The sequence below is a fragment of the Cebus imitator genome, unplaced genomic scaffold (assembly GCF_001604975.1).
Source record: "Cebus imitator isolate Cc_AM_T3 unplaced genomic scaffold, Cebus_imitator-1.0 Scaffold322, whole genome shotgun sequence".
Classification (NCBI taxonomy): Eukaryota; Metazoa; Chordata; class Mammalia; order Primates; family Cebidae; genus Cebus; species Cebus imitator.
Window position 1 is genome coordinate 2,607,983 of NW_016107637.1, and position 11,692 is coordinate 2,619,674.

General features: G+C 45.8%; 2 protein-coding genes across 4 annotated transcripts in view; one reads left to right on the top strand and one right to left on the bottom strand.

Annotated features, from left to right (window-relative positions):
• Positions 1-1,698: 1,698 nt before the first annotated feature.
• On the bottom strand, positions 1,699-10,091 carry ZNF174 (zinc finger protein 174). Of its 2 annotated transcripts, none has more exons than XM_017504495.2 (3): positions 8,877-10,091; positions 6,673-6,895; positions 1,699-2,728 (listed from the first exon to the last, which is right to left on the bottom strand). In XM_017504495.2, the coding sequence occupies exons 1-3, from the start codon at positions 9,276-9,278 to the stop codon at positions 2,127-2,129; spliced, it is 1,227 nt and encodes a 408-aa protein (XP_017359984.1). In that variant the 5' UTR covers positions 9,279-10,091; the 3' UTR covers positions 1,699-2,126. The 2 variants fall into 2 exon arrangements, with proteins under 2 accessions (XP_017359984.1, XP_017359991.1); XM_017504502.2 differs by lacking the exon at positions 1,699-2,728 and adding an exon at positions 5,006-6,104.
• A 6-nt stretch (positions 10,092-10,097) lies between these two features.
• The window catches only part of LOC108286580 (zinc finger and SCAN domain-containing protein 32), a 14,263-nt gene continuing 12,668 nt past the window's right edge, over positions 10,098-11,692 (top strand). For both annotated transcript variants that reach the window (XM_037729879.1, XM_037729880.1), the window contains exon 1: positions 10,098-10,361. The gene's annotated coding sequence lies outside the window, so the exon portion shown is untranslated. The remainder of the gene's footprint in view (positions 10,362-11,692) is intronic.

The window sequence follows — 11,692 nt, forward strand, 5'->3', positions numbered from 1 at the left end:
TCGGGAGGCTGAGGCAGGAGGATTGCTTGAGCCCAGAAGGTTGAAGCTATAGTTAGCCATGATCATGCCATTGCTCTCCAGCCTGGACGACCGAGTGAGAGAGTGAGACACTATCTCTAAAAAAGACAAAAAACTAACAAACAAGCCGGGCACGGTGGCTCAAGCCTGTAATCCCAGCACTTTGAGAGGTCGAGGCGGGTAGATCACGAGGTCAAGAGATCGAGACCATCCTGGTCAACATGGTGAAACCCCGTCTCTACTAAAAATACAAAAAATTAGCTGGGCATGGTGGCACGTGCCTGTAGTCCCAGCTGCTTGGGAGGCTGAGGCAGGAGAATTGCCTGAACCCGGGAGGCGGAGGTTGCGGTAAGCCGAGATCGCGCCATTGCACTCCAGCCTGGGTAACAAGAGTGAAACTCTGTCTCAAAAAAAAAACAAAAAAACTAACAAACAAAAAAACCCTACCTGTTTCTATTTTCTGCATCAGGAATGCACTAATCTGCCAAAAGTTTTCTCTAAATTGAGAAATGAGCTAGGAATTGTGTACTGATTTGCATTTTAATTTACACTTTGAGAAAACAAGGAGGTGGCGTTAGATATCTCTCAGGCTTAGTTCCAGAACCTATTTTTATATGTTTTGTCACTTAAAAATAAGAATCACTTGAACCCAGGAGGTGGATGCTGCAGCGAGCCGAGATTGCGCCACTGCACTCCAGCCTGGCAACAGAGCAAGACTCTGCCTCAAAAAAAAAAAAAAAAAAAAATGCTGTTGAGGTACAATTTACATATCATAAAATTAACCCATTTCAGTGATTTTTAGTAAATCTACTAAGTTGTGCAACCATCACCATAATCCAGTTTTAGAATATTTTCATTATCACAATCCTTTTTTTTTCCCCTCGAGACAGGGTCTCACTCTGTCATCCAGGCTAGAGTGCAGTGGTGCAATCATAGCTCACTATAGCCTCTAACTCCTGGGCTCAAGCAATCCTTTTGCCTCAGCCTCCAGAACAGCTGGAATTATAGGCATGTGCTATCATGCCTGGCTAATATTTTTCCTAGAGACAGGGTTTAGCTACATTGCCCAGGCTGGTCTTAAACTCCTGGGATTAATCAGTTATCCTGCCTCAGCCTCTCAAAGTGCTGGGATTATATGTGTGAGCCACTGTGCCCCTGCTGCATTTTGTTATTCTTAAGGCTAATGGGCTAATGAGAAAGGAGAGTGGGAAGAATTCCCTCTTACATCTCCTTAGTAGTCTCTGTCCACTACTTGCTTCTCACTGTAGTTTTTCCTTATGTGTTAGGTTGGGGTTGCAGCAACTGTATAGATTTTTTATTTTTCCCCTCAATCAGAGGCATTTTGAGGACAGGAATGGTGGCTCACACTTGTAATCTCAGCACTCTGAGAGGCCAAGGCAGGAGCACTGCTTGAACCCAGGAGTTCAAGACCAGCCTGGGCAACAGTGAGACCCTGTCTCCAAAAAAAAAAAAAAAAAAAAAAAAAAAGTGCTTTGATACAAAAAGTTCCCTCAAATGTAATTTTTTCTTTTTGTAAAAGCATCATCTAATTACTTGGAAACTCTTCTCACACAAATGTGCATATTCTCATTTAATTCATCCTTTGCTATAAACGGCTAGGAATTAGAGAAAGAATATTGAGGGATCTATTTTCCAATGAACTTTGCCTTGAAACTATCATAGATCACTCATCTTTATTAAAGAAGTATGTGCATGATAAAAAATTGTCTGGTATGACAGCAAATGCATAACTATATATAGAATTTATCCCTTAACATATTTTAGAGGATAAAGCAACAGAGGGATGATTTAACAAGCAGCACCTACAGGGTTGTCCTTATTCTCTCTCAGTTGTTACTCCTTGTTCTCTGCAGACTTAAGTTCTTTTTGCCCCAATGCCCAGACCTGCCACCTCTTCACCCTGTCACCATGCATGGTCAGGCCCTGGTCAGCCTCTTCTGGGCCTCCTCACCAGCAGAATGTGCATCATTCCACAAGGGCATCTTGCTTTCCTTGTAAGTCACACAGTCTTTGTGATTTACATGCAAGTGAGGGGGAGGAGAAACACAAACACCTTTCTTATGAATCTAAAGCATGGAGTACTACTTTCAGTCCCCGTGGTGGAGCCTGTGATGCTGGTGAAGGTTTGAGCTCTGGCGAAAGCTTTTCCCACACTGGCCGCACTGGTATGGCTTCTCTCCAGTGTGGATCCTCTGGTGCAGCTTCAGGGTTGACTGCCGCCCAAAGCAGTTTCCACACTCTCCGCACGTGTAGGGTCTCTCTCCTGTGTGGACTCTCTTGTGTCTCTTCAGCTCTGAATTCCATGTGAAGCTTTTCCCACAGTCATCACATTTGTAGGGTTTCTTTGCTGAGCGGGTGGGCTGGTGACCAAGATGTTGCAAACGGTTGTTCAGGCTCCGTTTACCTCCTTTGCTTTTCTTCAGCTCTCTCAGTGGGTGGCTTTTTAGGGGGCTGCTGATGTATTCCAGTTCCCTGCAATGTCTCTGGTAGTGAGCAAATGGCTTTTGAGCATTTGGGGGGCTGACCTGCCTCCGTGACAACCGAGATTCAGTCATATTTGCCCCTCTTGGTTCAGGACTCAGCAGGCCATTCCCTTTAGATCTGCCAGCTGACACTGCACATGGCTTTGCTCCTTTGGCCCCTTCCTGTTGTGGATTTTCCTTGTTGTCACTTCTCATTCTGGGGGCCTCTATAATTAGAAAGAAAATGCTTCATTTTCTGTGCTTGGAAGAAATAACTTCAGCAAGAGTTATGAAATACTCTGAAAGGTTTCTCAAAGGGTGGCCCTCCATTGGCAACTTGCATTAGACTCATCTGGAGCACTTGTTAAACAAGCAGGCTCTTCACCCTTCCCCCAAAGCTGCTAGGTCAGAATCTCTGGGGGTTGGGCCTGATAATCTGCAGGCTCCTGGGGTGACTGTGATTTATATTAAATTTAGGAACCAAGTTTTCCAACCTCCTTCCTATCTTTAGGGAAAAATTTAGGAAAGGAAGAACAGGGAAAAGCAAACCTGTCAGAACAGGGTATCCACTAATGAATGAAAGAAGGAAGAGAGGTGAAATCTCAACATTGTAAATTTTACTGTTGTAGCCCAGTGCCTTAGCTATTTCAACAAATACCCCTCACTTAGTAAACACTAATTGACAACTACCTTCTCTTCAAAAGATGGTAAGTTCAGAGACTGTGGTGTTTTCATTACAAATTTGACAGTATATGAGTTCAGAAACTGGAATACAGGTTAGCCATATATCCTAATTACAGAAGGATTGATGGTCTGGATGGAGATAAGCTCAAACAGCCTGCGGGAAGTCACAGGATCTGGAGAAGGACTCCTTGTGATGTGGAAAATGTGTGTGTGTATGCCTGTGCATGCAGAGTTGCATGCATGCTGTTTAAAATGGCAGCCACTAGCCACATGTAACTATGTGGCTACTGGGCACTTGAAATGTGACTACTGTGACTAAAGAACTTAATGTTAAATTTTATTTAATTTTAATTAAATTCAAATGTAAATAATCAATCTATAAGATCAGGGTCAACTACTTTTTGACAAGACAATTCAATGGGAAAAGAATAGCTTTTTTCATTAAATGATACTAGGACAACTGGATTTCCACATACAAGAGAATGAAGTTGGACCCTGCTATAGTCTACATGTTTATTCCCCCCGTCCCTCAACACACATATATTGACACTTAGTCACCTATGCAGTCGTCTTGGGAGGTGGGGCATCTGGGAGGTGATTAGGTTATAAGGGTGGGGTCCTCATAAATGGGATTAGTGTCCTTATAAAAGAAGCCCAAGAGAGCTAGTTTGCCCATTCTTCCATGTGAGGACTCACAGCAGGCACCATTTATGAGGAATGGGCCCTCACCAAACACCAAATCTGCTGGCACCTTAATCTTGAACTTCCCAGCATCCAGAACAGTGAGCAATACATTTCTGTTATTTACAAGTGGGAAGTCTAAGGCATTTTGTTATAACAGCCTGACCAGATTAAGACAGATTCCTACCTCAAAATCATATATAAAATTGACTTATTTCTTTATGTATGGGGGAAATTAACTTAAAATGGACCAAATACCTAAATCTATGTCTCTTTGAAGAAAACACAGCCGTACATATTTGTGCCCTTGGATTAGGCAATGGTATTTTACACATGATACCAAAGCATAAACAAAGAAACAGATAAATTAGACTGCAACAAAATAAAAAACATTTGTACTTCAAAGGACACTATCAAGAAAGTGAGACAACTCACAGAATGAGAGAAAAAATTTGCAAATTATATATGAGTCTAGTACCTAGAGTATATAAAGGACTCATAAAAAATAAAGACAAATAACCTAATTAAAAATAAGCAAAGGATCTCAACATTTTTCCAAACAAGATATGTAATTGGATAATAAGCACAAGAAAAGATGTTCAACACCATTAGTCATCAGGGAAATGTAAACCAAAACCTCAAATCAAAACTTTTCACCTAATAGGATGGATATAGGACAATAACAAGTGCTAGCAAGAATGTGGAGAAACTGGAATCCTCATATAGTATTGGTGGGGATGTAAAATGGTACAGTTCCTTTGGAAAATAGTTTGGTAGTTCCTCATAAGTTAATGACCTAGCATATGGTAAGTCCACTCCTAGGTGTATACTCAAGAGAAATGAAAACATGTCTACACAAAAACACACATTTATAGCAGCATTCTTCATAATAACCAAAAAGTGGAAACAACCCAAAAGTTTATGAACAGATAAGCCAACATGAACAGGTAACCAACATGTAATATATTCATACAATGCACATTATTCAGCCACAGAAAAGAAATGAAGCACTGATTCATGCTACAGCATGGATAAAACTTGAAAACATGCTCAGTGAAAGAAGCCACACACAAAAGACCACATATTGTGTGATTCCATTTATTTATTTATTTATTTGTTATTTTTTTTGAAACAGGGTCTCACTTTCACACAGGGCAGAGTGCAATGGCACAATCTCAGTTCACTGCAGCCTCGACCTCCCAGGTTCAAGTGCTCCTCCTGCCTCAGCTCACCCACGTAGCTGGGATTACAGGCGTCCATCACCATGCCCCACTTATTTTTGTACCTTTGTAGAGACAGGGTTTTACCATGTTTCCCAGGCTGGTCTTGAATGCCCCAGCCTAAGTGATCTGCCTGCCTTGGCCTCCCAAAGTGCTGGGATTACAGGTGTAAGCCACTGTGCCCAGTCTATGTGATTCCATTTATATAAAATGTCCTGGCTAAGCAAATCCAGAGACAAAAAGTAGGCTGTGGTTGCCAGGGGCTGAATGTTTATGTTCCCCCAAATTCATATGAAATTCTAACTCCCAAGGTAATAGTATTAGGAGATGGGGCTTTTGGGAGGTGAGGCCTTTGATTAGGTTATGAGGGTGCTGCCCTCACTGGAATGGGATTAATGCCTTTATGAAAGAGGCTCCCAGGAGCCAGTCTTCCCCTTCCACCACATGAGGACCGAGAGAAGCAGGCTAGTTTGTGATCTGGAAGAGGGCCCTCACTGGAACCCAACCATGATGGCACCTTGAACTCACACTTCCCTGCCTCTATAACTGTGAGAAACTCCTGTTATTTATAAACTACCTAGTCTCTAGTATTTTATATTAGCAGCAAATATATAAAGAGACTAAGACACACAGTACATCACTGAATGTAGCAAATGTTAAGAAAATAAGGATTTTGTGTTGTCATAACCCTCTTCTCTAACGTGCTCACTGTATCTTATATTCACATCACCAGGGTTGGCCAAATTGTCACTGTCATTCAGGCTTAGAGATCACAGGATTGTATACAACAAGGGCAGCGGTAACACAAGTATCACATCAGAGAAAGGGAAATCGATTCGAGGATTTAAAGTACAAACATCATCACAGAGGAGGACAAAGATAAATGATATGGGGTGAAGCTTTTCCTCTTCCAGGCCCCTTCTAAACAGGAGAGCATTTTAAGTAATGAAACTCAACCATAGCTTGCATGGAAGTTCATCTGTGGCCATATTTGGATCTGTCTTTTCTATAAGAAGTTCTGGGCCAGGCGCAGTGGCTCACACCTGTAATCCCAGCACTTTGGGAGGCCGAGGTGGGCAGATCACGAGGTCAGAAGTTCAAGACCAGCCTGACCAACATGGTGAAACCCTGTCTCTACTAAAAATACAAAAATTAGCCGGGCATGCTGCTGTGTGCCTGTATCCCAGCTACTCAGATGGCTGAGGCAGGAGAATCACTTGAACCCAGGAGGCGGAGGTTGTGGTGAGTCAAGATCACACCACTGCACTCCAGCCTGGGCGACAGAGTGAGACTCCGTCTCAAAAAAAAAAAAAAAAAAAAAAGAAGTTCTTAAAGGGACAGAAAAGTTGGTACAATCCTGTCATACACTGGATTGTCAAATATTCATTAACAGAAAATGATAAAAACATATTTATAGTATCACCACCATTCTAATTGGTGAAATTTGTTTAGGGAATAATCACCTACTATTATATACAACATTTAAAAACACACACACATGTGGTCTATGCCTTTTCAGAACCATGAGATACACTGATGGAGATAAAGGACTGATGAGAGAGAGAGAAACGGCACAGAGTGTTTACCTGTCCCAGCCAATTTTGGGGTTGGTTCCTGGAGGAGCGAGGATTTCTCCCAATGATGGGGGCTCAGCTGGTCATAAGCTTCCGCCTGGGAAGACTCTGCTGGAGAGGTCTCCCTGAGACTTCTCCTAGCAGTGTGTGGTTGAAAGTCTGGCAGTTCCTGTTCTCCAAGCTGCGATCCAGTTTTCTCCAAGAGCACCTTCTGCCCCTGCATACAAACAGCCACCTAGGAACAAGACCCATCCATTAATTCCATCCTTCAGGACTGAGGGAAGCTTGATCTCTCACTGTTATATAATGACCTATTTACTTTGGGAACTGCTGATAACCATCTAGAGATCAACTTTCATAGAAACCACTGAAACCCTCAAAGGAAGCAAAGGTAAGGGCATGTAGAATGACACGAACGAGGATGCTACAAGTCAGCTGAGTGGCTTCCCCTAAAGCCTGGGCCTTTCTCAAGGGCCTGAGTCAAAGTCATCAGGGTAGTTGCTGGCACAAACATCAGAAACAGTCACAACACTGGGCCATCAGATGCCTACTCTACACACCATCTTCCTACCTACTTCTGCTGGAAATAGGCCCCCCAGGAACAGAAAGCAGTATGGTGAGGGGCTGTTAAAAACCCTTCTTATCTAATGCGTTGTTCTGCCAAAGGCTTTCCTGGTAAGCAGATCCCAGTAGTAGTAGAGATCTAAGAGAACCACCCCACCCTCATTCCCTAACAAGTTCTATTTTCCAAAGTACCTGCTGTTTGTTTCTTGCCTAGGTCCTGACTGGGGTCTGATTTCCCGGAGTGGAGTGGCAAGCAGTGGCAACATTGGCCAACTGAACTGTAACTTCCTGATCTAAAGACAATAAGCCAGTCATGGTGTGGCTCACACCTGTAATCCTAGCACTTTGGGAGGTCAAGACGAGCAGATTGCTTGAGCCCAAGAACTGAAGACCGGCCTAGGCAACGTGGAGAAACCCTGTCTTTACAAAAGTACAAAAATTAGCCAGTTGTGGTGGCATGTACCTGCAGTCCCAACTACTTGAGAGGCTGAGGTGGGAGGGTCAGTTGAGCCAGAGGTGGAGGCAGCGGCGAGCTCGTGCTACTGCATTCCAGTCTCAGTGACACAGTGAGACCCAGTCTCAAAAAAAAAAAAAAAAACTACAAACAAAAAAGACAATAAGCTAGGCCAGGTGTGGTGGCTCATGCCTGTAATCCCAAAACTTTGAGAGGCTGAGGTGGGAGGATCACTTGAGGTCAGGAGTTTGAGACCAGCCTGGCCAAAATGGTGAAACCCCCTCTCTACTAAAAAATACAAAAATTAGCTGGGCATGGTGTCGGGCGCCTGTAATCCTAGCTACTTTGGAGGCTGAGACACAAGAACTGCTTTAACCCCAAGGTGGACGCAGGTTGCAGTGAGCCAAGATGATGCCACTCTCCTCCAGCCTGGGCAACACAGCAAGACTCCATCTCAAAAAAAAAAAATACAATAAGCTAAACACTGGAAACACAATAAGCTAGAACTTCCAATGAAATTAAGTTCCCCAAAGTCCAACTGCTATCCAAAAGGGTGATCCTGCCTGCTAAGAATTCTGATTGTAGGAAAACTAAGAAAATGAGTTTGGGGAAGTTCTGACATAAAAGGTACAAGAACCTTACAATTATTTCTGGTGGCACAAGGTGCATAAAAGAATGTTAAGAACCTTGGTCCTCTACTGCTTCACTGAGTATCAGCAGTGGGTTTTTTTTTTTTTTTTTTGAGATGGAGTTTCACTCTTGTTGCCCCAGCTGTAGTGCAATGGCTGGATCTTGGCCCACTGCACCGCAACCTCCGCCTCCCGGGTTCAAGTGATTCTCCTGCCTCAGCCTCCTGAAGAGCTGGGGTTACAGGCATGTGCCACCATGCCCGGCTAATTTTGTATTTTTAGTAGAGACAGGGTTTCTCCATGTTGGTCAGGCTGGTCTCAAACTCCCAACCTCAGGTGATCTGCCCACCTCGACTTCTCAAAGTGAGCCACCGCGCCTGGCCAGTAGTTGGGTTTTCTAAAAACCTGTTACAACTCAGGGTAGGTTCCCAGATAGAGGCTGGAAGCAACTTCTGAAGCCATCCAGTCCACTTCTGAGACTCAGTCCTTAAACAGGGAGAGATCCGGATACCAAACATTACCCAGATGAAAAAGAAATCCCCAGGATCATGGGAGAGGACCCTCCTTACCCACTGCTTTGGTTTCTTGGATGCTCTGTGAAAATCTTCCACGAGGGTTACAATCTCCTTGCTGCTCATTGGACATTGATGCCTGACCCGAGCCTGGATCTCCGGGGGCAGGATGGTCAGGAACTGCTCCATCACCAGAAGCTCCAAAATCTGCTCTTTGGTGTGCAGCTCAGGTTGCAGCCACTGACGGCAGAGCTGTCTGAGCTGGGAAAGCGCCTCTTGGGGTCCAGACACCTCTTGATAACAAAAGCGTCTGAAGCTCTGGCGGCAGAGCTCAGGATCCGGGCAGTTTTTTTGCGGAGTAGGCTCCCGTTTCTCCTCTAGTTTTGTTATTATGTGTCTCTCTTGCTTAGAGGAATCTTCAGTGTTCGAGCTCAAAGTTATCTCCATTTTAGCTGCCATTTTGGGGATCAGGAGACAACTCTCTCCTTGTAATGGGTTAAGCCTTTGTAATCATGACCCTAGAGAAGTCTCTCTGAATGCCAGAAAGACGCTAGAAACGAAGGTTTTCTCAGGATGTTAGGGAGAACGGGATGCAGAAACAAAACCTCACTTGCTAGTCTTTACCCCAAACTCAAGACAAAGCGATCTCTGGGAGTGGGAAGAGTTTTGTCTTCCTGTCAGTTTTTTGCAGTTTTGCAAAGGAGAAAAGTCATAACGTCCTAAAAGGACTCTGGGGAAAAAAATACTTCTTTTATTTCAGTAGCAAGCACACAGGTCTCGGGTGAAATGAGAAATATGCTCTAACCGGCGGGTGGAGCGGAATTCCTAAGAAAAGTTCAAGCTGTCACAGGTAGCTTGCCCCAACTCTCCCGCATCCCGGCGGAAACCGACCTGACGCATGTCATCGGGAGCTAACCGGTACAACCGAGCAAGGCCACAGCGTCAGCCGGGGGTGTGAGGGAGCGGAGAGCCTCGTTCACGAGAGCTAGGCGGCTGCTCGCTGCCGAGGCGCCGCAGGCCCGGCGGCTCCGGCCTCCAGGGCGGCCCCGCGGCCCAGCCAGCCCCCGGCCTGGCGAAGCTGCCGCAACCCACTGCGCAGCTGAACTCCACGGCCGGCGCGAGCTCGGGCTGGCGCCTGCGACAACACTACCTCGAGCTGCCCGGCGTCCCGCACCCACCTGCAGTGGACTCACCTCTCTGGGAACTCTGGACCGGGGTACACGGGACCCGGCACCAGCGAGCACGGGTTGGGGGCGGTGTCCATGCCTCTCGCCGCGGAGACGCCCACTGACTGCTGAGGAACTACAGAGAGGGCCCGCCTCCTGCCCGAGGGATTGGCTCCTCGAGGGTATCATCTACCGTCTATTGGCTGCTGCATCTGTCAATGCCGTCGCAGTGCATCCCGGGAGCTGCAGTCCGGCAGCTCGTCTTGCTGGCGTGCGCCCGGGCGTGCGTGGTGGGCGGTTGAGCAGCTCGGATCGCGCAGTTTACTTCCGGCCGGGAGGATGAGAGAGTTTGGGGAGTCGCAAGTGCTGGTATCGGGTGAGTCCTCTGCTTCCTCGCGGCCGGCGGGACTAACGGCTGGGCCCTGCGACGGCCGCGGAGCCCCTCCCCTGAGAGTCTTCTCCGAGGCGTTTGGGTCCGGCTCCGATGGGCGTCTCCGTGGGACTGGCGGCCTCCCTCAGGCCGGTCGTCCCCAGATGCTCCGCGATCACCGTGCCCCGCCTCCACTGCGCGCATCACTTGGAGCCGGAGCGGCGGTACCTGGCACCCCCCTGGGCTTGATCCTGCTCATCTCGTCCCTGTCTGGCCCACTCCCTACTCATCTACAGTGCCTGACCCTAGCACCGAGTGTGTTCTGAGTACTAAATAAATAGTTGCTAAGTGAAATACCTATCAGCCTGGACCCTCATCCTCATGCTGCATTTTACGCTACAATAAAGTAAAAATTTCAGAGAACATCATTTTAAAATTTAACGATGAGTGGGATGTAAGGGGTCAAGAGGGGTCTAGGTTCCGCCTCCTGCATGAAGTTAGGAGAGCATTTATTAAATTATTCTTCAGCCAGATAAGTTACAGGATGTGAGAACATGTGCAAGGCAAGGGGTGCAGGTTCTAGTCCTGGCCTTGCTACCTAGGAGCTATACTATGTGATGCTTTAAGCAAGATACTTCATCGCTCTCAGTTTCTTCTCTTTGGCTGAAAAGCAGTGCTAACAATAATAATGCCCTTGATTTCTCTATCTCTAGGAGCACTGAAATGTAGAGAAGTTAAGTGAAGGCAGTTCAGGTTCTTTGAGAAAAAGGAACCCAAATCCATTTAAAAAATGTAACTAAAAAATTGCTAAGGGAGATTCTGGTGAAGAAAAACAAAAGAATTAGAAATGTGTAATTTATATATATATATATTATATATATATAATATATATATAATATATATACACACACACACATTATATATACATATATATTTTTTTAATTCTTTCATAGAGATGGGGTTTCATTATCTTGGCCAGGTTGGTTTTGAACTCCCGACCTCGTGATCCACTCGCCTCAGCCTCTCAAAGTGCTGGGATTACAGGTGTGAGCCACTGTGCCCGGCCTATTTAATTTTTAAAAAAACGTAACATTGGCCGGGCGCGGTGGCTCACGCCTGTAATCCCAGCACTTTGGGAGGCCGAGGCGGGTGGATCACGAGGTCAAGAGATCGAGACCATTCTGGTCAACACGGTGAAACCCCATCTCTACTAAAACTACAAAAAATCAGCTGGGCATGGTGGCGCGTGCCTGTAATCCCAGCTACTCAGGAGGCTGAGGCAGGAGAATTGCCTGAACCCAGGAGGCGGAGGTTGCGGTGAGCCGAGATCGCGCCAT